Here is a 26,690-nt window from a genome sequence, read left to right as displayed (position 1 = left end):
TCTTTCTTTCTTGACAGGGTTTCACTGTCACTCAGGCTGGAGTGCAGTGGCACAATCTCAGCTCACTGCAGCCTCTGCCTCCCAGGTTCAGGCTGTTCTCCCGCCTCAGCCTCCCAAGTAGCTAGGATTATAGGCATGTGCCACCACACTCAGCTAATTTTTGTATTTTTAGTGGAAATGGGGTTTCACCATGTTGGCCAGGCTGGTCTCGAACTCCTGACCTCAAGTGATACGCCCGCCTCGACCTCCCAAAGTGCTGGGATTACAGGCATGAGCCACCATGCCTGGCCTTGACTAGCATTTTCTACCCCAAACCTCTTGAAGAACTCTCCCAGGAGTTCAGTAGGGAGGTACACACTTGCTGACTTACCTAGACTGCTCACCACCTGGGAGGCAGGGCCACTCAGCAGACAGGCCAGCATGGGAGGCTCAGCTTCCTAGGATAAGCATGGGCCCCCACCTCACCTGTGATGTCCAGAGCTCCCTCTGCACTTCCATGGAAAGAACTGTGGTCCCAAAGGCCAGCATAAGACCCTCCAGCCCAGGACACCATGTGTGGCCATCCCCACACCCTCGGGCACATCTGTGGACATTTGCTCAACTGTTTTCTGACACCAGAGACTCATCTTTCTCAAAGCATTGAATAAAAACATACATATCAGGGGTCCTTGAAAAACTCATTACTTTTCCTCTGCAGGGTCAATTTAATGTTTGTGTGTCAAAATCACCAGCAACAAAAATGTAAGCCTCTCTCTCAGGGAAACGGATGTAAGAGTTACCCCCTCCTTAGAAATACAAAAATTAAGAAACCAAACAGCTTAATCAGCCCCTGGGAATGCTTAGCTGGCAGGTTCCAGTCACACCCAGCTCCCAGCAGAGACAGTATCCTGCCTTGTCTGCAAAAATTCTCCACAATACCCTCCCTGCAATGAGTGTGCCCAGCCTCAGAATATTCCATTTTTATTCATTCAACAAATATTACTGATCAAGAGGAAATAGCCACATGATGGGGCGTATAGCAAATCTCAACACCGTCTTGATGGAAATGGTTCTGCTCCAGCCAAGAGCAACCTCCCCTGTGGGCAGGGCAGGGAGTACCTGGGCAGGGGACTTCAGAGAAGCAGGGAACACCCACCTGACACCCGCTTCTTGATGCCACCCACCCATACACACCTACACACACTTGCTGGCTGATATCTGAAATCCCTGCAGCAGGGACAGAGCTTCGGCCCCCACCCCTAAATGGAGGTTTGAGACCAAGACTCCCCACCCTACCCACCGGATAGAAGGGGCCAGTGAATCCCTGCTCGGTTGTGGTTGGGTCCTATGCCTCATCCTTCAAACTCATTCACCCTCAGGTTAAAGGAACCAGGTGGGATACTAAAGTGCAGGGAGTTTTGAGCCACCGGAACGAGCCTGCTTCTTCCACCCTAGGAAGTGGACAATGTGGCAGGGGCTGCAGGGCCACCCCGGGTCAGGCTTCCCCCCTCCCTGGCCTGTTGCCGGGGTCTGTACCTGGAGCTGGAGTCACTGCCGCTCTGCACTGCTGGATCATCCGTGACATTAAAGAGCCCCGTCCAATTGGACAGCTGGTCACCACTCTGCCAACCAAACTGGAGGCCTCTGGCAAGAAAACGAGGCAGTCGGTACTCATGCTCATTTGCTGGGTTAAGCCTGCCTACCAGAGAGCCACATTCTGTCGCTGTGCCCAAGTGACACATCGCCTTGGTCATGCAGTTAAAGGAGGTGATGGTACTGACTCCAACCATGAGGATGGCGATCATAAACCACAGCACTCTGCAGTGCTCTCTGCTGTTCTGCACTCATCCCCTCATTCCATCTGTACCAGCAGGGCTGAGAGCACGCATTTCACATACAGGGACATTGAGACTTCGTGAGACAAAGGTCACAGAGCTCTTCTACCTCCTATACTGTGCCATCCCTCAATTCCTGCCTCCAGTTAAACCAAAAGAGCGCCAGCGCCAGCACCAGCATTTTGTCCTCCTCAAAAGCCAGACACACTTCAGGGCTTTTAATAAAATCTACAGTATTCCAGCACACAAGGATACCATTTTTGGTTCAAGATGTGCACTCAACACAGGTTTATCTCCACTCCTTCCCCAACCCTCAATAAAATGACAGCAAAGGGATAAATACAGACATGCATGTGGGGAGAAGGCCATAGAAGGGGCCAGCAATAACATGCTGGATGATGAAAAGCACAAGGTCACAGACCTCCACCAGAGAGTGGACACCTGACTGCCTGCAAAAAGCAGATCTACTCACAGTGAACAACTCAGGAAGGCTCAGGAATGGAAGGTCCCCAGGGCCAGCAAAGGTGGGAGTGCAAAATGGAGCTAAGAGCAGGATTGTTTGAAGTCTGCACAAAAAGCAGTTAGACAACCCTCTCCCCAGTGCCCTGTGAATTCCCATACCAGGCCCTCTTCCCAAGCCCAGGCAGCCTGGCCACTCCACCTGCCCACCTCACAGATGTCAGGAGATTGCTTTCTGGGGAAACTGACTCACAGAAGTTCTGTGCTGTTTTCTTATATCAGAGACTGCACTGAAAACAGCGGGTGTGCCTGAAGTCTGCTTACTGAGTGCACCTGGCTTCTGAATGCTTGGGCCACACATCTGCCTTCCAGGTTTGTTGAGGGATGGGTTTCTCAGGAGGGAAACTGACCTGCTCAAAAGAAACAGATATGGAGGAAAGGGTTGGTGCCTGCTTCATCGCCCCAGGGCAGGCTTTCTCAGCCTGGCACTATGGCATCTGGGGCTGGTTACTTCTTTGTTGTGGGACTGTCCTGTGCATTATAGGATGCTGAGCAACATCCCTGCTCTCTACCACTAGATGCCAGCAGTATTGTACCCCGGACCCTTCTGCTGTGGCAATCAAAAATGTCTCCAGACATTGCCAGTGTCTCCTGGGGGCAAAATTGCCCCAGTTGAGAATCACTGTCTATAACAATCCACAGAGCTTCCAAGAAACCTTCTAGTGACTGGCTGGCCCTTAAATATAAACAGGCTATTAGGACCATCAGCATGTGAAGAAAACTTTAACGGTCAGAGAACAAAACAAAACAAAACAAAATAAAACAAAACAGCTTTCTCTGCTCATGACCAGTGTGGTCTCAATATGCAGAACGATTCCAGTGAATTCATAAACCTGTACCTCCCAAGGAAATGCTTCGCCAGCAACCACGTCATCGGTGCCAAGGACCATGTGTCCACACAAAAGGACATGGGCGAAATTGACAAGGTTACAGGCAGGTTTAACGACCAGTTTAAAACCTATGTCATCCAGAGGGCCATTTGCAGGATGGGTGAGTCAGATGATTCCATTCTCTGACTGGCCAAAGCCAATAGCATCACCTCAGAAAGAACTTTTGACTGGACAGAATCATGGATGTGAAATATTTCTGTAAATAAATAGTGAGGCCAGGCTTGGTGGCTCATGCCTATAATCCCAGCACTTCGGGAGGCCGAGGTGAGTGGATCACCTGAGCTCAGGAGTTTGAGACCAGACTAGACAACATGGTGAAAGCCCATCTCTACAAAAAATACAAAAATTAGCTGGGCATGGTGACACTCGCCTTGGGAGGCTAAGGCAGGAGAATCCTTTGATCCTGGGAGGTAGAGGTTGAAGTGAGCCGAGATCACACCACTGCACTCCAGCCTGAGCAAGAAAGTGAGACCCTGTCTTAAATGAATGAATGAATGAATGAATGAATAAATAAGTAAATAGTGAAACACTTATAAAAAGAATGCAGGGAGAAAAAGACAAAAGAAAAAAGAAGGCAGAGCGTAGTGGCTCATGCCTGTAATCCCAGCACTTTGGAAGGCCGAAGCAGGCAGATTGCCTGAGGTCGGGAGTTCGAGACCAGCCTGGCCAGCATGGTGAAACCCTGTCTCTACTAAAAATACAAAAATTAGCTGGGCATGGTGGCAGGTGCCTGTAATCCCAGCTACTCGGGAGGCTGAGGCAGGAGAATCGCTTGAACCTGCGAGGTGGAGGTTGCAGTGAGCTGAGATCATGCCATTGCATTCCAGCCTGGGTGACAAGAGTGAAACTCTATTTCAAAAAAAAAAAGCGGAAATTTTGTTTTCAGTAAAACCCTTAATAATAAATAGCCTCTAAGCTAAGGGAATCGGGCAGCAGATAGTCACTGGAGCTGGGAACTGATCCATCCATATCTCCAATAATAGGTTAAGTGCCTGAGTCTCTGCACCTCTTGAGGCCTCTTTAAAGATGACTATCTCAGTTGCCTTCAAACTCCTTGACTGCAAGTATCATAGATCTGAGCCTTCTTCTATGATGCCCACGCATCCCCCTCTTCAGAAGTCTAGCTCAACTCCCACGCGTGTATCAGCTTGGTCTCTCAGCCAGACCCTAGGCTGAGGAGGCTCCTTGGGGCCCTGCTAGCAGAGAGCTGCACACATGAGGTGCTCCAGCGATGCTTTGCTGAGTCACAGTAGACCCCATTCTCATACTCTCCAGGCTCCACAGCAGTGGGGAGCTCAGAGCAAAATGTACAACTCACAGGACAGAGGCCGAAGCCAAACAAAATGCTTGTCCAGTTCTTAGTCCATTCAAAAAACAGAAGTGCTCCGGTCTGCTTCTGATTCAATAGTTACTCATTTATCCACTTATTTATTTATTGAAGTGGTTGTTTCCTTTCAAAGAGATCACCAAGGTATTTCTTGGAGAAACTTTGGGCTTGGTTTATTCGGAAGAGAGACACTTTGAGCACCTATTACGAACCCAGCCCTTTACATAAATGGTCTCAATTCCTACAAACGCCTCACACAGAAAATCTCATGATTGGGCCAAGCATGGTGGCTCACACCTGTAATCCCAGAACTTTGGGAAACCGAGACGGGTGGATCACTTGAGGTCAGGAGTTCGAGACCAGCCTAGCCAACATGGTGAAACCCCGTGTCTACTAAATATACAAAAATTAGCTGGGCATGGTGGCACATGCCTGTAATCACAGCTACTCTGGGAGGCTGAGGCATGAGAATCACTTGAACCCAGGAGGCCGAGGTTGCAGTGAGGAGAGATCATGTCACTGCACTCCAGCCTGGGTGACAGAGCAAGATGAAAGAAAGAAAGGGAGGAAGAGAGGAAGGAAGGAAGGAGGGAAGGAAGGAAGGAAGGAAGGAAGGAAGGAAAATCTCATTATCTCCATTTACAGCTGATAAAATATGCAGCTCAGAGAGGTTTAGCAGCTTGCCCAAGTAACAAGTAGCCAAGCTAAGATTTAAACCAAGGGCTAACTCTAAATGCTTCTACTCCTAAAAGCCTTTACCAAACAGCCTAGAGGCCAAGAAAACAGTAATATTTCCACCCTAGATTTTGCAAACTAGCTAGTTCACAAACATATCAAATCAATGTCCAGCCCAGGAGTCTGCTATGAGACTCACGGGTCCTTAAAAAATAGTCTAACCAGCTAGACTTCTTCCCACGGAATGCATGAAGGGTCAGCTAGCCAACCACACTGTCGTCCTCCTACCCATGGTGAGACCCCATGTCCTTCACATGGCAGTCCCCTCCCAGGACTATAGAGGTGAGGGACTACTGAGCAGAAAATATGATGACTTAGAAAGACACTCATTATTAAATGGGGGGAAAAAACAAGCTACAAGAGGAGATACACAGTAGTAGTTCTATTTATGTAAGGTTTTATACCAGAAAGCTGGTTACTTTTGTAGCTGGAATTAAAGTTTATTCTTTCTTTTGGTTTAGCAATGTTTACTCATTTATCTCAAAAAAAACCTAATTGCATAATTTTCAAAACCAATGTATTATATAATTTAAATTCCATCTAAGGATAGGATCTATTATTAGTCAAAGAAACCTAATGAGGAAGGTGTGTGGAGGTATAAAGGAAGATGACAAAAGGAAAAACATTTCATGGCTGGGCACGGTGGCTCACGCCTGTAATGCCAGTACTTTGGGAGGCCATGGTGGGAGGATCACTTGAGGTCAGGAGTGTGAGACCAGCCTGACCAACATGGTGAAACCCTGTCTCTACTTAAAAAAAAAAAAAAAAGGCCGGGCGCGGTGGCTCAAGCCTGTAATCTCAGCACTTTGGGAGGCCGAGACGGGTGGATAACGAGGTCAGGAGATCGAGACCATCCTGTCTAACACGGTGAAACCCCGTCTCTACTAAAAATACAAAAAACTAGCCGGGCGAGGTGGCGGGCGCCTGTAGTCCCAGCTACTAGGGAGCCTGAGGCAGGAGAATGGCGTGAACCCGGGAGGCGGAGCTTGCAGTGAGCTGAGATCCGGCCACTGCACCCCAGCCTGGGCGACAGAGCAAGACTTCGTCTCAAAAAAAAAAAAAAAAAAATTTTATCCAAGCATGGTGGTGAGCGCCTGTAGTCCCAGCTACTTGGGAGGCTGAGGCAGGAGAATTGCTTGAACCTGGGAGGCAGAGGCTGCAGTGAGCTGAGGTTGCACCACTGCACTCCAGTCTAGGTGACTGAGTGAGACTCTGTCTCAAAAATAATAATTAAATAAAGCAAAATTTTAAAAAACGTTAAAAAATAAAACATTTTATTCACTCATTCATTTATATAACATTTATTGAGCATCTACTATGCATCAGGAACTGGTAGTTGCTGGGCCAAGTAACAGCAAAGAGCAAACTCTTGTTTCCAAAATGCTCACCATAAAATTGAGATAAGTACACTAACATACATGCAAATATTAGCAAACAAGAGAGGACAAAATCAAGTGCTTAAACGGAATGCTGTAACTGGTTTTTTATGTCTAATTTATTTTTTCAGGAGGAATATATTTGAAGTGAATATGACAGGATGTTAACATTTGTTAACACTCCTTATTCTCAGTCATGACTGCATGAATGTTTGTTATATTGTTCTCCACACTCCTTTGTAGTCCATATTTCTACAATAAAACTACATGTTAAAATAAGTTTTAAGTCCGGGCATGGTGGCTCGTGCCTGTAAGCCCAGCACTTTGGGAGGCCAAGGTAAGGGGGATCATGAGGTCAGGAGTTCAAGACCAACCTGGCCAAGATGGTGGAATCCCGTCTCTACTAAAAATACAAAAAAATTAGCCGGATGTGGTGGCACACACCTGTAATCTCAGCTACTAGGGAGGCTGAGGCAGAGAATTGCTTGAACCCGGGAGGCGGAGGTTGCAGTGAGTCAAGATCACGCCACTGCATTCCAGCCTGGGTGACACAGCGAGACTTCATCTCAAAAAACAAACAAACAAACGACAACAAAAAAACAAGTGCTTAACTGTGCTAAACTCGTAATCACTAACAAGGCCTTGGAGTAGCCAAAGTCAGCTTCCTGGACTCAGTCAGCCTTGCAGAATCTTTGCACCTTGCAGGTTAAGCTAGGATTGAACACAGCCTTGAACCTAAGGAAATAGAACATATAAAGAATTATGTAAACTGATTTATTCAAGACTGGATTCAGATATTTAGAGGCCCCAAGCACTGAAAAGTGTGCGGTGCCACCTGACGCCCATACTTACTCAAAAGTTATGTGCCTGTTAAAATAAAAATAGCTCTGTCTGGATTTTCTGATTATGAAATCCGGGATATGTTTATGGAGGCTCAGCTTTTCTCTGTCGTGTGGTTATTGCTGACAACCTGGCTCAGCCAGGTCCCCGGTTGTGTAACCCACAGCCATGTAACTTAGCCCCTTGCTCTCATGGCAATGAATACTACAGCCATCAGAGGGTGGGGAAGCTGCCCATGCTTCCCTGAGCCAACTACTAGGGGAATTTCAGGACAGAGGGCAAAAATCACATCTTAGGGAAGCAATTTAAAAACAGGTGGAACTACCTCCATTAATAATACCCTCCAAATATTGTAAGACATTATCTTATTAAAATTTTTGCCAACGGATTAAAAAATATATATGTTCCAGGCACTGTGACAGATTTACATGTTATTTCAAATCCTCCCAAAAGCCTACAGGTGGGCATTAGTACGCCATTTCACAGATGAGGAAACTGAACCTAGGGAGATTAGAGTTACAACCTGCCCAGATACTGTGAAGAGCAGAGAAAGTATTCAAGCCCAAGCCCAACGCCAGGGCCCATGTTTCTTCCTTCTCTCCTTTAACCCCATGTTCTCATGCTCTTTTTTGGGGATAAAAAGACTTTTCCATTGTCCAATATTTTTAATACTGTTCGGGCTGCTGCCATTGCTGTGGACTGTTTAATGATGAAGTCCATATAAAACAAACCATGACTGGGCGTGGTGGCTCACGCCTGTAATCCCAGCATTTTGGGAGGCTGAGGCAGGCAGATCACAAGGTCAAGAGGTCAACATGGTGAAACCCTGTCTCTACTAAAAACATAAAAATGAGCCAGGTGTGGTGGCATGCGCCTGTAGTCCCAGCTACTCGGGAGGCTGAGGCAGGAGAATCGCTTGAACCCAGGAGCGGAGGTTGTAGTGAGCTGAGATCGCACCACTGCACTCCAGCCTCGTGATGGAGTGAGACTCTGTCTCAATAATAATAATAATAATAACCATAGAATATTATAAAATGAAGAGGCTGAACCAAGTCATCTCTGAGATCCTTTTCCATTTTGATTGAAGAGCCAAAGTCACAGAATTTCTGGCACTGGAGGAGGCCAGTGGAGGCAATTTTGTGGGGGACACAGGAAGGGGAGGAAGTGGCACATGTGTAGCTCTCCATTCACAGTGTGTGGGCTCCTGCACAATCTGCCTTTGCATATGGTAGGCCTGGGGCCAAGCGTGTACGAGTGCCCACTCAGATGCTGGAATCTCCAGGGTGGCTGAACCAAAAGAGGATGAATCTATGGGGCACAGAGCACTTGGCACCATGGACTTGGGTTCCCCACAGAAGCCCCACACCTGACGCCAGAGCCCAGGACCCCATGTGCTGACTGCTCAACCCAGTGGGGCACAGCGTGCAGCCCAGGTCACCAAAAGACTGGTCATGTGCTCAAGACAAAATGCAACCGAACCCATCCTTGCAAATCACCTCCAAGAGCCTCCTGCTTCAGGCTGAGGCTCCCACAGGCTCTGGAGGGTGAAACTGAAACCACTGTCATTGCTATGCTCTGTTTTTCCAGTCAGTAGAGGACAGGAAGGCAGCTGCTTCCTAGATGGTCTCCTAGGTCTTCATACCTTCCCTGCCCAATGTCCTAAACACTGCCATCAGAGTGAGCTTCCTAAGGAGTATCCCAATAGCACCACTTGTCTGTTTCAGAACCTTCCAAGACTCCCCACGACCCAAAGGACAGGATTCCAGACCCTAAACTCAGTTCCCCAGCAGTGGTCCTACAGTTTCACTTGTACCCCTCTGCAAACCTCATCTTTTTAAGCCACCATTGTGCTCCCACACTCATCCTGCGTCCCACCTGCCTCAGTGTCCCTCAACCTTCAATGTCCAGCTCAAGCACCACCACTTCCCTGAGGCCCTTCTTGACCACTCTGGCCCAGCCTACTGGGCCGTCCCACCTTGGAACCAAGTCAGCACTTACTCTCAAACCCCCTACATCTTCTCATCCTGCCTGACTCAGCAGTCACTTCTACCTGTCTATCTGTGAGTTCTGTCACCCCTACATAATTATGGTCCTTCCTAGGGAAGAAACTAGACTTTATATCTAAACCTGAGCCTCAAATTGTCTTTCTCAAGGTCCTTAAGCAATCAGAGTGGGGAAAGGGGGCTAGGGGTGGGTGCCTTGAGGTTCTAGAACTATGGGATCCTGAACCGGGGGTGGGTGCCTTGAGGTTCTAGAACTATGAGATCCTGAACTCCACCCTCCCCAGAGGCCCCTTTTAAAGAAAATTGGAACAGGAGAGTCTTACCAGCCCTGGGAAAGAGGAAGAAACAGAGGGAGGGGAGGCCAGCCAAAAACACATGCCAGACTGCTTGTTGAGTTCAGCCCTCCGGGGGCAGGCAAAGGGGCTGCAGCCATAGAGATGTTAGAGGTGCCCCCAGGCAAACTTCCACCCAAGAGACAAGGTGTACAGTGGATCATCCAGAGCTAGTAAGGGGCACCAGGCAGGGAGGGGTGTGAGGTGAAGGGCCGCAGGGGCTGTCCCCTGTCCCTAAAGTATCTTACCCATTAACCTGTCACTCAGACTCCAAAAGAATGACAGTGTTGTGGCCTACAATTACAAATGGACTTCTTCAATGTTAGGAGATACTGCTGCTGCCCTCAAGAACTGACAGTCTGGTTTTAACCATTAATTGGGAAATGACCACCTTGCACAGGTGGGGTCCTGGGAAGAGTCCAGAGGTTGGGGGTTAGTGAGAGGACAGAAAAAGCAGCAAGCTGGAGAAGGCCAGGCCAGGGTTCTGCTAGGAACTGCAGCACTAATCCCAGAAACTGCTAGTTCTCAGTGAGGGGCAAATAGCTCCAATTGCTAAACAGCCTTTCCCAGGATTTTAGGCAGAAGTGCCAGTTTGATGAGAGAGAAGGTTCTGGATAAGAAGGTGTTATCAGTGCCTCTCCATCACTCACACACCTGCAGCTGCCATGTTCCTTTAAAGGTGTTAACACCAGCCCCATAGGTGGCACTTTCTTCAGAGCTTCAATAGCCATCCAAACAGATGACTCACCTCTGGGCGATGCCTGCCTCTAGAGATTCTTGGATAGAGGGGCTCACATTTCACCATTTACCAGCAGTGTGATTCTCAGCACTGAAACTCTCAGCACTGAACCTCTTTAAGTCTCAGTTTTCTAATCTGTCAAAGGGGATGAATAATCCTCAACCTAAGGATATAAACAGTCTACAAAAGCAGACATATAAATGCTAACATGCATATAAAGCCTTTTATATCTAACAATACACAATTAAAATGTATTTAACCCAATGTTGGCATCCAGAAAAGATAATGGAGTGGTTGATGGACAAGGTGAGAAATCTTCCTTTCCATTTGTACACACTTTTGTAACTTCTGATTTTATATATGCTTGCATTACTTTTTCAAAAAATAAATAAAAGTAGGCCTGGCACTTTGAGAGGCCAAGGCAGGGGGATAGCTTGAACTCAGGAGTTTGAGACCAGCCTGGGCAACATAGTGAGACTCTGTCTCTACCAAAAAAAAAAAAATCAAAAAATTAGAGCTTGGGAGGCTGCGGCAGGAAGATCATTTGAGCACAGGAGGTTGAGGCTGCAACTAGTCATGATCACACCACTGCACTCCAGCCTGGGTGATGGGGCTAGATGCTGTCTCAAAAAATAAAAATAAAAGTAAATAAGCAAAAGTAGACTGGGCACAGTGGCTAATGCCTGTACTTCCAGTGCTTTGGGAGGCTGAAGTGGGAGGAGAGACCCGGAGTTCAAGGCTGCACTGAGCTATGATTGTGCTACTGCACTACAGCCTGGATGACAGAGCAACACCCTGCATCTAAAAAAGAAAAAAGAAACAACAACAAAAATTTACAAAAATTAAACAAAATTAAATTTTGGTGTGGATTTAACCTGACTAGTAACCAAAGACATGCAAATGAAAATAATACGATCTTATTTTTAACCTATCAAATTGGTAAAATATATGTAATATTAATACTCAAGGCTGGTCTTTGGTATCAACTTTCTGAAAGAGGATTTGGAAATATCTATCAAAAGGTTTAATAATGCTTATACCTTTGGTCCCAGTGATACCCCTTTCAGGATTTTATCCTCAGGAAATTATCAAAATCACAAAGAGGGTTTGAACCAGACAGACTGTTGTCTCAAGTCTTATTAATCAGGCAACCTAAATAGGCACCATTAGGAAAAGGCTGGGGACTGCAGTGCTTCAGAATGATGGGAGGGCTGGCACGGTGGCTCACACTTGTAATCCCAGCACTTGGGGAGGATGAGGCAGGAGAATTGCTTGAGCCCAGGAGTTCTAGACCAGCTTGGGCAATATAGAGAGACTCCATCTCTACTAATTTTTTTGTAACTGGCCGGGCATAGTGGCACACCTATAGTCCCAGCTATTTGGGAGGCTGAGGCAGGAGGATCACGTGAGTTTGGGAGAGTGAGGCTACAGTGAGACCCGACTGTGCCACTGCATTCCAGGCAGACCCTGTCTCAAAAAAAACAAAGAAAAAAAAAACCACATGGATGGCCATGTAACCACCAAAACATCATATATATAAAAATGTTTTAAATGACATAGGGAAACCATTAAATTTAAGCAAAAAAAGTCAGAATATATGTGTAAATTCACTATTATTTCATACATCTTTTTAAAAAGTGCTTAGTGGAAAACCTGAAAGAAAACAAGTCAAAAAGTTCTGATGTCTCTGAGTGGTAGGATAATGTGAAATTTTTTTTTCCTGCTTCTTCCTACTTTTTGGCTCTGAAAGCTTTACGACGAACAATGTATTATTTTTATAACCACATTAAAAAGTGGGAACAATGTAAACTCAAAACAATAATAGTAATAATAAAATAATAATCCTAGACAACTTTCTAGGTTGCTTGGAGGCACACAGTAGGTCCTCAATAAATTATTCTGGGACTGTCTCAAATAAGAGAAGAAGCCTTCTTTCTACTCCTCTCCTTTTTCTTAGAGTATTACATTAGCAAACTTGTAAGTACTGTCTCTTCTTTAAAATGTATAGATAAATCATTTTCAAAATTAAACAGGTTTGTGGCCGGGCGTGGTGGCTCACGCCTGCAATCCCAGCACTTTGAGAGGTCAAAGTGGGTGGACCACAAGTTCAGGAGTTTGAGACCAGCTTGGCCAATATGGTGAAACCCCCATCCCTACTAAAAATACAAAAAAATCAGCCAGGCGTGGTGGCACAAGCCTGTAATCCCAGCTACTTGGGAAGCCAAGGCAGGAGAATTGCTTGAATCCGGGAGGCAGAGGTTGCAGTGAACCGAGATCACGCCACTGCACTCCAGCCTGGGTGACAGAGTGAGACTCTCAAAAAAAAAAAAAAAAATTAAACAGGTTTTTCTTCAGTTTTATGACCCAGGGCCTTCCTTCTCAAAAACCTGGGAGGCATCTCTTTGACATGTAAAAATCAAGGAAGACAGTACTCCTATTTCCAAGTTTCTGCAGGAGGGTAGGACTCTCCCTTCAGTGGGCGTCTTGCTCCGGCTTTTGCAAAACTGTCTCCTGTCATAAAGATATGAGAGGTTTGTTTCTCCTCTGGATAAAGCCAATTAGCTAACACGGATGGTCACCCCAACTACCAGGTGAAGTGCAGACGAACGGTGTGTGACCAATGGCTCTGTCAACTACAGGAGGGCTAGTTGTTTATCCAGAGAAGATGCGGGTAGTGGTTGTAGCTGCCTGGCTATGTCAAGGGGGAGACTTCTTTCTGTCTTTGCAGTCTCTTAGCAGATTGCTTGTGATGAGCACTGTATTCTGGTTTAATGCTTATTCAGTAATACAAATATTTTCTTTCTCTACCAAAAGAAAAAGAAGAAGGCCTTTTGGTAACTCTTTCGGCGTTGCACAAACAGGAGGAATGGTAATGACGATGATGGCCGGTATTAACACAAAAATGAAAAATGAGGAAAACAAAACAGGGGCAGTTGTTTCATACTGAAAATGTCATGCCTTTCTCCTGAGTACCTGCTACTATCCATACCCGTCGGGGAACTAGAGGTCACGGATCACCGGGCTCAGGGCCCCTTCACTTCCCTCTCGCCCCAGCACAAAAGCCCAGGCCCCTGTGGAAGGCAAGGACCCCAAGGATCAGCAGCCAGAGCGGCTGGAGCCACTGATCTGAAAGCCCTTCCTCACCCAAGTCTTGACCAAGAACAAAGCCAAATCCTCTTCTTCTCCTTAAGACAACTCAGTCTCAAGCCAGCAGCCACCCCAGAACAGATGCCCTTACCTTCCTGATGGATCCCATCCTGGCCAGGGGAGGGCCCTGCTCATCCTATGACCGTCATCTCTAAAGTTAGGGATGGCACCATAACATTCACACTTTTGCTCAAGAAGCTCTCCTTAGAGAGCTCATCTGTGCTCTTCTTGGACCTTTTAGAGCATCACGCACCCTGGGTAAAACAGCCAATAAAAGTACAACCGCACATTAATCATTTATATTTCCACAAAGTGCTTCACTTCTACCAGGGAGCAAATTCAAACCTGGGCATGAGGGGGCTGGACAGAGAACGAGCAAAGCGAAGGCAATAAGAACGGGGAAGGGTGTCTGCACTGCCTGAGATATGGGAAGACAGGCCTCGGGTTGCCACTTTGCTTATTTGTCCAAGAGGTGCAGGAAGTCCAGGTTTTTATTTTTCATTTCCCAGTTCTTAAAGGTTGCCAATGAATCTGAACTTGAAACACTGTGCAGACCAAATACGACACGCTGTAGGCTGCGGACTGTCCATTGACAGCCCCTGAGTTGCGGCATCTTGCTTTATCCTGACCCCAGTCCTGTGAGGGAGGGAGGCAGAGTGCACCGTCAGCCATCACAGCTGAGGAAACGGGCATAGAGTGGGAAGTTAGCTCAAGCCACCTGGGAGCAAAGATAGGCCTGGAACCCAGGAGTCCTGACTCCCAGTTCAGTCCTCTCAGCACCCAAGGTCTGGATCCTGTCCTGGGAGTCAGCTGCACACAGCATACCTTGGGGTCGTCCCATATTGGGGTGCTGGGTCAGTGACCTCAGCCTTCTGGCCTCATGCACAACACACCTGTTCAGCTTTGCTACCACCCTCACACTGGCCCAGGTGAGCGCATTCCAGGGCCCTGCCTGTCACCACCCCTGCCCTCTTGACAGGCATACAATAGGAATGAGAATGACTGTACTCCCTATCATTACAGGGATAACCTTGAGTAGGTGCCATTCATAAAAAAACAATAAAAGAAGTATATCATTCACAAACGGTGCTATTTAACTTTTGTGGGAGGATAATCTACTGAATTATTCATTTGTATTTTCCTTCCTCCATTCCAGAAAGGTAGCTCGGTTTTTTCATCTTCAACCCAGGGCCAACTGGGTTGTGGGGGCTGAAAGGTTTCAGTGCTCAAGAAATTGTGCTGTGAAGAAACTGTGTAAGAGAGTCCTGGGGGAGGAGGGCGGCCCGTGCCTCTGGGTCTGGAGAGGGCTGTGGTGGAAGTGGTGAGACCATGGCCCAAACCAGGAAGCCCGTGCTAGCAGCTTAAGGTCCCTCTCTCCACATCCCTCACAAGGAATAGTAGGACCTCAGAAAAGGGCAGCTTGGGAGGCTGGACCCAGGGCTCCAGAAGCCTCCAGAAAGCAGTGAGCAGATCAGCGAGGCCAGCACAGCCCAGGGGGCCCACGGCACTGTTCTGTTCCACACAAGACCCCCAGGGTCTTCACACAATCCTAGGAGGGGGAAGACCCCGAAGGCACCTCAACACTGATGGATTCAATTTCTCATAAACTTGTGGGTAAGATTTAGTCATGTTTTTAATGAAAAGAAAGTTTAAAAATGAGCCATTTCTTTCACAGCAAGCCAAGCTTGTGAAATAAAATGTATGATTGCTTTTCTATTGTTAATTAGCAAATCACTTGCATTGGACCTCACAGTGTACTGAGCGTACCTTTCCTTTTCCCATTCATTCTATTTTTATCTTGTTATATATGCATAATATTTATTTTATTATATTATTCTATATTGGTCCAACAGCCATCCCAGGCTACATACTGAGGCTCAACAGCAAGCAAGCCACCAAAGCCTTGCCCCAGCAACTCTTAATTTCCACCAGAGGGAGACAGATATGATGACAGTAAACTAATAGGCGACAGAATGCGTCATATGCTAAAGGGTGAAAGGTGTTGTGGAAGAAATAAAGGGAAGAAAGTGGGATAAGGGGCTTGGGGTCAGGGAGGAATATTATTCCACACAGGGCAGTCGGGGAGGTCTCTCTGCGAAGGGGACACGTGAGCAGGACAGGAAGTGGGCGATGAGGGGCCAGCCCAGGTGGATGCGCTAGGTGAGGCCTGTCCCCTGCAGAGGCAGAAGCGAGGGGAGGATGAGCTTTCACTGGGGCTGAGTGAGCCAGGGGCAGGATGGCCAGTGATGGAGCATCAGTTCATGGAAGAAAGGAACACAGCCTTTCTGGGGTCCCTCAAAGCCATGTGAGAGGAAGGTGGGCCCAATTTCATCTCTAGAGGAGCCAAGAACTCAGCCAGGAGTCTCTGTGGGATGGGCCCAGAATGTGGGCCTTTCCCTGCCCCTAGGGGGCTCTGACCGCCCTTTCCCCACCCGCCCCCCCAAAGCCCTCCACCATCCCCAGGTCTAAGTAAGGAGATAGGCCTCTCAGAGAAGGTGCCAGGACCTTCCCACCTAGATCAAAGCAGAGATGCTGCCGGTTGCGCAGCGTTCTCAGCAGGATGAACGGGTGCAATGACCAGGCTCTGCCCTCCCTTGCCTGTCCATGCTCGTGATTCACTCTGTGACTCATGTTACTTTCCTGTGATTCTCCAGAGGGTAACAATTCCCTCATTGGAAAAAGGAAGGGGTTTCATTCACCAGGGTCCACCTGGGGGGCCTTTCATTGGCGGCACAAGAAAAGATGCTGCAGGGCAAGAGTGTCTGGAGAGAGGAGAGGAACGGAGAGACCCCCAACCCCTAGGCCGTCCCCCACCTCCCCCCACCCCCAGTCTCCACCCTAGAAGGGGAAGGAGGAAAGTGGTGAAGCTATGACAGACACTGGGGCAGATGGGGCTCTGCGGGTGGCAGCAGGAGGGCCTCCTTGGGACCCTTGGTCCTGTGTCCTGGGGTCCTGATGAGCAGGTGAGCATCCTGGATTCTAAAGCCATCAAGGCTCTGCAGGCCCAGGGGAGTGCAAACACTTATAGTGCCAAGGCAAGGGGAGGGGGGAGTGCACACCAGGGCACCCAGCCATGGGAGGGATCCAGAGAGAGAAACAGAACAAGCTCCAGGTAGAGCCCTGGGACGGCCTCCAGTCTTCATGCTGCAATGGCCTGAGCCTAGGCCCCCAAGGCCAAACTCAGTGCGTTTCTGCTCCCCAGCCTAGTGTCCCAGGCCCCCACTGCCAGCCCACCCCCTCCCTGATTGTCTCCACGGCTCACCTCAGGAAGAGACCCACACAAGCGGGCACCCGGGGCCATCCAACCATGTCACGCCCCTTCCAACTGCTCTTTGTCGGTATTTCATTTAAAGGAAGGGCTCCTACAAGAGGTAAACAGGTGGCGGGAAGGGGTGTGCACCAGTCTTGCAGCTCTCCTCTGCATTCAGGCCCTAAACAGCACGCCACAATGAGTACACTGCAGACCCCTCCCTTCTCCTTGGGGGGCTGAGGAGAGATGTGGACATGGTGGGTGACGGTCCCCTCAAACGCTCAACCAAGCATTCATCCCAACCACTCTGTCAAGAGCTCCCACAAATAATGTTTTATTCATCGTATGACATGCCTGGATTCCCTGTGTGTCTGCACACGTGTGCATGCATGTGTGTGCACCTGTGTGTGTGTGCAAGCCTCCGAGGTTAGCGCCCATACTCTCTCCCAAGCCTATGGAACCCAGTCCCGCTGAACCTAACCAACCATTTCATTCCTGCACCTGGCTGTTTGCTTCTACAAGTTTCCTTGTTATGGGTTGGATTGTGTCCCCCCAGAATTCATAGCTGAAGTCCTACCCACACCCAACCCCAGCACCGGTGATTTCGACCTTAGCTGGAAATGGGGTCCTCGCAGATGCAATTAGTTCAGCAAGATGATGTCATACTGGAATAGGGTTGGCCCTAATCCAATATGACTGGTGTCCTTTTGAAAAGGGGAAATTTGGACATACAGACCACAAAGGAGACCACTAGGTGAAGATGAAGGCAGAGATCTACAAGCCAAGGGAGCACTGAAGATTACCTGCAAACCACTAGAAGTAGGGAAGAGGCAAAGAATAGATTCTTCCTTGCAGCCTTGGAAGGAACCGCTGCTGATATCTTGATAATCAGACTTCCAGCCTCCAGAACTGTGGGACAGTAACTCTCTGTGGTTTCAGCCCTCCAGTGTGTGGTCCTTGGTACAGCAACCCTGGTAGTACACCTGGGGTTGCCTCTCTAATCCTTTGGGCAGAAATCTTACTCTTCCTTTTCCAGGCTCCACTCAGAGCCTGAATCTTGTCCAGTGGTTCCCAAATTGACTCTGTGGAACACTGGGACACCCTTTGAGCCTCTGCAGAGGAGAGGAGGGAAAATGGTGGAGGTAGGGTTGGGAATGAGTGAACTAGGTGGGCAGGACTGGAGCCCCCATCCTGTTTCAAGCAAAGCATCCTTCCTTCTAAGGTGAGCATGGGCTCCTACACAGCCCTTGGCCAGACAGGTCTCTCTGCCCTCTGACTCCAGCAGCAATGAACAAGAGTTTGCACCATCCACTTGGCACTTAGCATAAAAGATAGTTGTAAACTCTTCATGTGTGTTTGAGCCCTCCCTGCCCTACCCCAGGAGAGTACCCTGTTTTATCCATCTTGTTTAAGTGTGATGGTTAATTTTAAGTGTCAACTTGATTGGATTGAAGGATACAAAATATTGTTCCTGAGTGTGTCTGTGAGGGTGTTGCCAAAGGAGATGAACATTTGAGTCAGAGGACTGGGAGAGGCAGACCCACCCTCAATGTGGGTGGGCACCATCTAATCAACTGCCAATGTGGCTAGAATAAAACAGGCTTACTGAGTCTCCTGGCCTTCATCTTTCTCCGTGCTGGATGCTTCCTGCCCTGGAACATCGGACTCCAAGTTCTTCAGCTTTTGGACTCTTGGACTTAACACCAGTGGTTTGCCATGGGCTGTCAGGTCTTCGGCCACAGACTGAGGACTGTTCTGTTGGCTTCCCTACATTTGAGGTTTGGGGAATTGGACTGGCTTCCTTGTTCCTCAGCTTGTAGACGGCCTATTGTGGGACTTGGCTTTGTGATCATGTGAGTCAATACTCCTTAATAAACTGCCCTTTATGTATTAGTTCTGTGCCTCTAGAGAACCCTGACTAATACAGTAACCAATGTTTATAGCAGCACCAATAGAAATATACCAGGAGTCATATATATAATTTTAGATTTTCTGGTAGCCACATTACAAAAAGTAAAAATTCATGTAATAAAATTGCTTAGAACTAAATACACAGACTCACAAATGAGTGCATACAAAATTGGTAAAGTGAGAATTGACGGATTGTATCAATGTGAATTTCCTGGTTGTGATACTGTACTATATTGTTTGGGGTGTTTTGTTTTTTGAGACAGGGTCTTGCTCTGTGACCCAGGCTGGAATGTAGTGGTGCTGTCATAGCTGACTGGAGCCTCAACTTCCTGGGTCCAAGGAATCCTCCCACGTCAGCCTCCTGAGTAGCCAGGACTACAGGCATGCGCCACCACACTTGGATTTTTTTTTTTTTTTTTTTTTTGGAGAGACAGGGTATCACTCTGTTGCCCAAGCTAGTCACAAACTCCTGGGGTCAAGTGATCTCCCACCTTGGCTCCCAAAGTGCTAGGATTACAGACATGAGCCACCATGTCTGGTCATGATATTGTACTGTATTGTTTTGAAAGACGTTATCTTTGGAGGAAATTAGGGGAAGTAGATACAGGTTCTCTCCGTGTTATTTGTTACAGCTGAGTATGAATCTACAATTCCCAAAAAGATTTTTTGAAAGTGAAAAGAAACAGGTAAAATTAACTTCAATTACATACTTAATTTAACCTAATATATTTGAATATTATCATTTCAACACAAAAACAATATAAAAAAATTAAGGAGATATGTCACATCCCTTTTTTGTATTATGTCTTTGAAATCTAACGTGTATTGTATATGTACAGACAGCATGTCTCAAGTCAGACCACACTTCCAGTGCTCAGTAGTCACATGGGGCTAGTGGCTAGTGGACAGTGCAGGGCTAGTATACAAAGGGCACTCAATGGATGCTTTTCACATGAATGATGAATGAACCAATTAACCAACCTGAACTAAGAGGGGCCTGAAACTGGGCCTGCAGAATAGCACCTCACCAGCAGAAGGGCAACGGGTGGGGATAGGGGCACATAGGTGTGGGGACGTTGGCTCTGCAGGCACTGCTGGGTGGAGAGAGAACCCCCAAAAATGAACTAGGATTAGAAGGAGGACAACAGCCCAGCCTACCATGGAAGAAAGAGAAAGCACTTGGGAATTCTTGCCTCCTTTAAGCCTCCTTTCGGGAGTTGTGGGTGTGGCAATGGTGGTCTTAGGAAGTATTGATCCTTTCATCTGCTGAGGAAGAATGGGGAGTTGGCAGGCTGGAAGAGTGAGGGGAGGGAGGTTTGGCCTTCCTTTGCCCAGAGACTCAGCAAATGCAGCACAAAATCAGATGGGATCTCAGGTTGGAGTGAGTGTGAATGCATTTTATTCTCCCAGGACCTGCCCCTCTGCCCCTCAGTGTGGCATTAAACCCCCAGAACCCCCACAGTGCAGCATCCCACACACATATCCTGGCTTACCTGCCTTATTTCCATTCCCTCCACCCACCCAGTCCAGGGGCTCTGCAGGACCTGTGGGCCTCCTAGAAGGAGCCGGCAAAGCCCAGCCTGAGCCGTCCTTCTGAAGGACCAGTCCCTTGTGCCCCACGTCACCAGAGCTGGAAGACAAGAAGCCATCTTGTCCACCCACTCACACTGCATGAGGCTAAATAGAGACCAGACAGGCCGTCAGTCAGCTTCACAGAGCACTGGTGTCTAAAAAGAAACTTTCAAATCTTTGATAGCTTCCATCACCCGCTCCTCCTACCTCAACACCTCAGCCTGTCCCCAGATCCCCCCACATCCAGTCTCTGAGACCCATCAGTTCTTCAAAGCCTCTGTCAGGTCCCACCGGGCTACTCCCACCACCCTCGTTGCTGTCTCCTCTGAAACCTACAAGATTTATAGTCTATGCCACAAAACTGCGAGTTTATTTATACACTGTCTTACATAATTTTTCATGTTTGTCTCTTTAAGTGTTCTGTAAGTTTCTTAAGGACATGACTCATACCAAATAATTCTTTAGTAGCATCCCCTCTCCCCCAGTGCAAAGCTGAGGGGGTGTTTAATGAATGTTTCTTGATTGTTAGGATAAAGTTTCAGGATTCCCTTTGTATGAATCCATCCATTGAACAATTAGTGTCAGGCACTGTGCTACAACCTGAGAATTCAGAGGTGAACAAAGCATTTCTTACAAGGGTCTTACCACCTGTGTGACTTTACACATGTTACCTCCCCTCTCTGCATGAATATGAAATAAGGAAGACTATCTATTTAATAGGACTATGGAGAGAATTAAATGAAATAATCCTCATTGAGGATTAGCTTCTTAGGTTAGAACCTGCCTCATGATCCCTTAGTGAACGTTAATAATTAATTTTTTTTTTTTTTTGAGACAGAGTCTCACTCTGTTGCCCAGGCTGGAGTGCAGTGGCATAATCTTGGCTCACTACAACCTCCACCTCCCAGGTTCAAGCGATTCTCCTGCCTCAGCCTCCTGAGGAGCTGAAATTACAGGCATGCACCACCACGCCTGACTAATTTTTGTACTTTTAGTAGAGATGGGATTTCGCCACACTGGCCAGGCTGGTCTCAAACTCCTGACCTCAGGTAATCTGCCCACCTCAGCCTCTCAAAGTGCTGGGATTACAGGTGTGAGACAACACTCCTGGCCAATAGTTAATATTATTACCTGATGAATCCTTCACCTGTGGGGAGGAGGGGTGTCCCTAGGATAATAGGTATGGTTACGAGCTAAATTAAGAGAATTATTAGATAAGAAGTGAATGACCTGGATACATCAAAAAGGAGAAATTAAATCCTCTAAGAGGTAAATCACTGGAAAATAGAAATGTCAAAAAAAAAAAAAAAAAAAAGGTAGGGGGAGGCAAGGAAGAAGAGACGGAATCCGGGAGTGAGAGGGTATCACTGTGCTCCTGAGGGATAGCTAAGGAAGGTGCAGGAAACTCACATCCAGCACCTGGTGCAGGGCTGGGCATATGGCAGGTCAGAGCCAGGATTAGAAGAAAGCCAGCAGGGCACCCAGTACAGAACATTTAAAGAGGTCCTCGTTCTCAGGCTCATGTAAGTACAATGCTGACACCTGAGAGTAGGAGCCACCTTAAATTTTGTTCCCTGGATCACTTGCTGGCCTCACCTCATCTCAGTTTTGCAGCAAGTGCTCAAGAGAAACTTGCTCTGACCAGTAAAACTGGAAAGTCACTCTGCTGACCCACTGCACACCCAGGCTGCAGTCAGAGTAGCATCCCTTCTTTCTAGGGCACCCTCTCCCTCGAGAACCACACTCCGGATAGATCCTCCAGTCCCTATGGTACCAATCTCCTGGGGCTGTGCCTGCTTCTCGGGGCAGTCGAACAGAAGGCTTTGTCCCCTGGGTCAGGGGAGAGTTGGCTCAGTGATGAGGGCCTTCGAATATACACATGTAGGCAGCACAAAGTCAGGCTGTACTTCTCCTTGACCCAGTTTCGCATCCTCAAGTCTCAGGTCTGCACCAGCTAGATGCAGGCAGCCCAGCTTTGTGCTCTGAAGGTGCAGGAGAGAGGAAGGCTGGAGGTAAGACAAAGCATAGGAGGGTCCTCTGTACTTGAGGCAGGATAAAACTCCTGGCCTCAGTTCCATTGCACAATCACATAGGAAAGGAATGGGACAGTGCTGAGCAGGATGTGCTAAGTAGAGACACCATCGTGCTGTGAATTCAAAGGAAAGAAAGAACACCGTGGGCTGAGACCAGAAAGAGAAGCAGGATTTGGACTGAAAGACAGCTGGGAGGGGACAGCAGGTGGGGAGGCAGCGTGGGTGAAGGCCCAGAGTTAGGACAGATGTGACATGTGTAAAAGATCCTTCACTGGTCAGGTGCAGTGGCTCATGCCTGTAATCCCAGCACTTTGGGAGGCTGAGGCAGGTGGATCACCTGAGGTCAGGAGTTCAAGACCAGCCTAGCCAACATAGCGAAACCCTGTCTCTACTAAAAATACAAAAATTAGCTGGGCGTGGTGGCACAAGCCTGTAATCCCAGCTACTCAGGAAGCTAAGACAGGAGAATTGCTTGAACCTGTGAGGCGGAGGCTGCAGTGAGCTGAGATCGCACCACTATACTCCAGCATGAGTAACAGGGCGAGACTCCATCCCAAAAAAATAGATCCTTGGCTGACAGGGGAGAAGCATTCAACTTCCAGAGTGGGCTTCAGCACAGACTGACAATTAGGGGTGAGATTTTTGTTTGGGGAACAGAGACATTCGAAGACTTCTATTTCTAACAAAATGGCTGACTGAGAAGCCCTCTGGGGCAGGTGCTGTGACATACCCCCCCACATCACCTTCAGGAATGAAGGACTTCTCCCCACCTGTTGGGGGTGCCATAAGCCAATAGCCCTCAGCTCTCATTCCTCTTTGAGAATTGCCGCAGGTGAGCAGAGCCAACTTACTCAAGGTTATGTCCTCTTCCAGGTCATATATTTCTTCCAGGTGTAAAGGTCAGGCACCCTCACCCCAACTCTGGGCAAGTCTTAAGAGACAGCCCAGCTCCAGGGCTGCCTATGGGGTCCACTGAGGCTTTCTCTGGAACTCTATTGCTGCTCAATTTCTCCCTGTGACCAGTCATATTTCCTTCTCTCTTTCTCAGATATTGATCCCAAGAGCTCTTCTCAATAAACATCCTACACTCTAATCTCTGGCTCAGAGTCTGCTTTCCAGGGAACCCAATCTGCAACATCCTCCCACTACAAAACACTAAAATAACAATTAAAATGTATTTTAAATGCCTTATTAAATGGATGAATAGTCTGGCAAGAAAAGAAGTAGTAGATGCATTCCTCAGTCAATCTCAGTGATTCATGCTTCCCTTGTAATGGCCAAAGGGCCCTCCCAAGGCACAGGTCACACTAGGAACCTCCTCCTAAAGCCAAGAAAACACAAATTATGCAAAAGAAAAGAAAGGAGAAAAGGCAAGGTATGCGAAACACAAAAAATATGATGCAGAAATAAATCCTTAGTCATCAGTAATCACAATAAATGTAAATATACTAAACTTTCTAGGCAGAAGACAGAGATTGTCAGAGGAGGTATTAAAAACTCTAAGTATGTGCTAGTTACAATAGACGGAATGAAAGATAAGCAAATTTTTTTATAAAGGAATCAACATGATAAATATAATGTTCTCTCACCACAATACCTTTGAGTTAAAAAAATCAAAAAGATAAGGAAAAACTTGAAGTCTCTGGACATTTAAAGCACTTCTAACTTCATGAGTGAGTAAATTATGATAGAAATTAGAAAATAATTGCAATTCAAGATAATGAAAATACCTCTGGTATTTACTAGCTGTATGACCCTGAACAAATTTCTTAACCTCACTGTGGCTCAGTTTCCTCATCTATAAAATAAGCATGGTAACAGTATCTATCACTTGTGTTATATGGATTCAGTATGTTAACACATAAAGCACTTGGGCTAGTATCTAGAACATAGTAAATGCAATGTCATTCTGAGTTCTTGTTATCATCATCATCCCCAAATTGAAGGAATTTAATAAAAGAAATATTTAGAGGAGATTTTATAACTTCAAAAGTTTACATTAGAAAATAGAAAGATGGATAATTGAAGATATAAGCAACCAACTTAGGAAGTTAGAAAAATGACAGAATAAAATCAAAGCATAAAAAGTAATAAAATAGCAAATATCCAAGAGAAAATCAGCAACGTCAAAATCTGATCATTTTACAGAGACAATGTAAAAAATAGAAAAAGAAACAAGCAAATGTTGTTAAGAATAAAAAGGGGCAAAACGATGGATATGACAGAGATGAAATATAGCATATTATAAATTTTGCCAATAAACTTGATGTTTTTCACTTTCTAGAAAAATATAATTTACCAAAATTGAAGAAATAGAAAACTTAAATACTCTTACAATCACTAAAGAAATGGATGAGTAATTTGATTAGTAAGTCTTAATTAGTAAGACTTAATGGATTAGTAAAGTCTTCCCATATGGAAAACATGAGGTGCAGATGGTTATACAGGTGAGGTCTACCAAACATTTAAAGAACAGATGAATCTCAAAAATGTGCATAAGTCATTACACAGAATTAAGTATTAACATTCTTAACTCATTTGCAAGACTGATTTTAAAACCAGGCAGACAGTACGATAAGAGAAAATTACATGCCAATAGCATTCAAGAAAAGGAACAGATCATCCTGAACAAAAATAACAGCAAACAAAATCTCACATCATATAAAACAAATAATAGACCATAAACAAGCTGAGTTTACCCCTAAAATTATAACGTGAACATCTATTAATGTAACTTACCACATCAAAAGATTAAAGGGGAAAAACTACACACCGTTCAACAGATGTAGAAAAAGTACTTATAAAATTAATATCTAAATACTATTTTTGGCTGGATGCAGTGGCTCACACCTGTAATCCCAGCACTATGGGAGGCTAAGGAGAATGAATCATCTGAGATCAGGAGTTCCAGACCAGCCTGAGCACCATCATGAAACGTCATTTCTACTAAAAACCCAAAAAGTAGCTGGGCATGGTGGTGCATGCCTGTAATCCCAGCTTCTTGGGAGGCTGAGGCACAAGAATTGCTTGAATCCAGGAGGCAGAGGTTGCAGTGAGCTGAGATCGAGCCACTGCACTCCAGCCTGGGTGCCAGAGCAAGACTCCATGTCAAAAGTAAATAAATAAATAAATAAAATTTTCAAAATTAAAAAAAAAAAACTTTTAACACATTCTACAAATGTATGGAACTTTACCTATTAGAAGATATCTTAAAAAAATAAGCAAACATATTCAATGATGACACTTTTTTAACATTCCCTTTACAATTAGGATTAATCATAGCATATGCAAAAATTAACTAAAAATGGGTCAAAGATCTCAACGGCAGAGCTAAAACTATATAACACTTAGAAAAAAGTTTAAGTGTAAATCTTTGTGATGTTGGATTAGGCAATGGTTCCTTAGATATGACACCTAAAGCACAAGTAATCAACAACAACAAAAAAAAGAAAAATTGGACTTCATCAAAATGTAAAACCTCTGTGCTTCAAAGGACCACCAAAAAAGTAAAAAGACACGTTTTTTTGCAAATCATGTAACTGATAAGTGACTTATACTTGAAATAAATAAAGAACTCTTACAATTCAATAAGAAAAAGTAAAATAATCCACTTTAAAAATAGGCAAAGGGACCTCTGTGGGCAAGGCATAGCTGAAAAAAAGGAAGCAGAAACTTCTGCAGACTTAAACGTCCCTGTCTGACAACTCTGAAGAGAGCAGTGGTTCTCCCAGCTTTGATCTCTGAGAACGGACAGACTGCCTCCTCAAGCAGGTCCCTGACTCCCGTGTAGCCTGACTAGGAGACACCTACCAGTATGGGCCGACAGACCCCTCATACAGGCAGGTGCCCCTCTGGGACGAAGCTTCCAGAGAAAGGATCAGGCAGCAATATTTGCTGTTCTGCAGCCTCTGCTGGTGATACCCAGGCAAACACTGTCTGGAGTGGACTTCCAGCAAACTAATAGACCTGCAGCTGAGGGACCTGTGAGAAGAAAAACTAACAAACAGATAGGAATAGCATCAACATCCACAAAAGGGACATCTTCACCCATCTGTAGGTCACCAACATCAAAGACCAAAGATAAAACCACAAAGATGAAGAGAAGCCAGAGCAGAAAAGCTGAAAATTCTAAAAACCAGAGCACCTCTTCTCCTCCAAAGGATCATAGCTTCTCGCCAGCAACGGAACAAAGCTAGATGGAG

At 46.4% G+C, this 26,690-nt stretch overlaps 2 protein-coding genes across 3 annotated transcripts in view; one reads left to right on the top strand and one right to left on the bottom strand.

Annotated features, from left to right (window-relative positions):
• The window catches only part of ST8SIA5 (ST8 alpha-N-acetyl-neuraminide alpha-2,8-sialyltransferase 5), an 89,596-nt gene that overhangs the window by 47,990 nt on the left and 14,916 nt on the right, over nucleotides 1-26,690 (bottom strand). The window contains exon 2 of one of the 2 annotated variants that reach the window (XM_033177831.1): nucleotides 1,516-1,623. The exons of the other annotated variant lie outside the window; for it this stretch is intronic. Coding sequence (XP_033033722.1) covers nucleotides 1,516-1,623 — 108 coding nt within the window. The remainder of the gene's footprint in view (nucleotides 1-1,515; nucleotides 1,624-26,690) is intronic. 2 annotated transcript variants of the gene reach the window in all.
• On the top strand, nucleotides 3,137-3,366 carry LOC117063938 (40S ribosomal protein S21-like). The gene has a single exon (XM_033177833.1). The coding sequence runs from the start codon at nucleotides 3,137-3,139 to the stop codon at nucleotides 3,347-3,349; it is 213 nt and encodes a 70-aa protein (XP_033033724.1). The 3' UTR covers nucleotides 3,350-3,366.

The sequence above is a fragment of the Trachypithecus francoisi genome, unplaced genomic scaffold (assembly GCF_009764315.1).
Source record: "Trachypithecus francoisi isolate TF-2019V2 unplaced genomic scaffold, Tfra_2.0 Lachesis_group19, whole genome shotgun sequence".
In the NCBI taxonomy this organism is placed as follows: Eukaryota; Metazoa; Chordata; class Mammalia; order Primates; family Cercopithecidae; genus Trachypithecus; species Trachypithecus francoisi.
The sequence above is the reverse complement of the archived record's forward strand: the minus strand, read 5'-3'. Positions and strand labels throughout refer to the sequence as shown.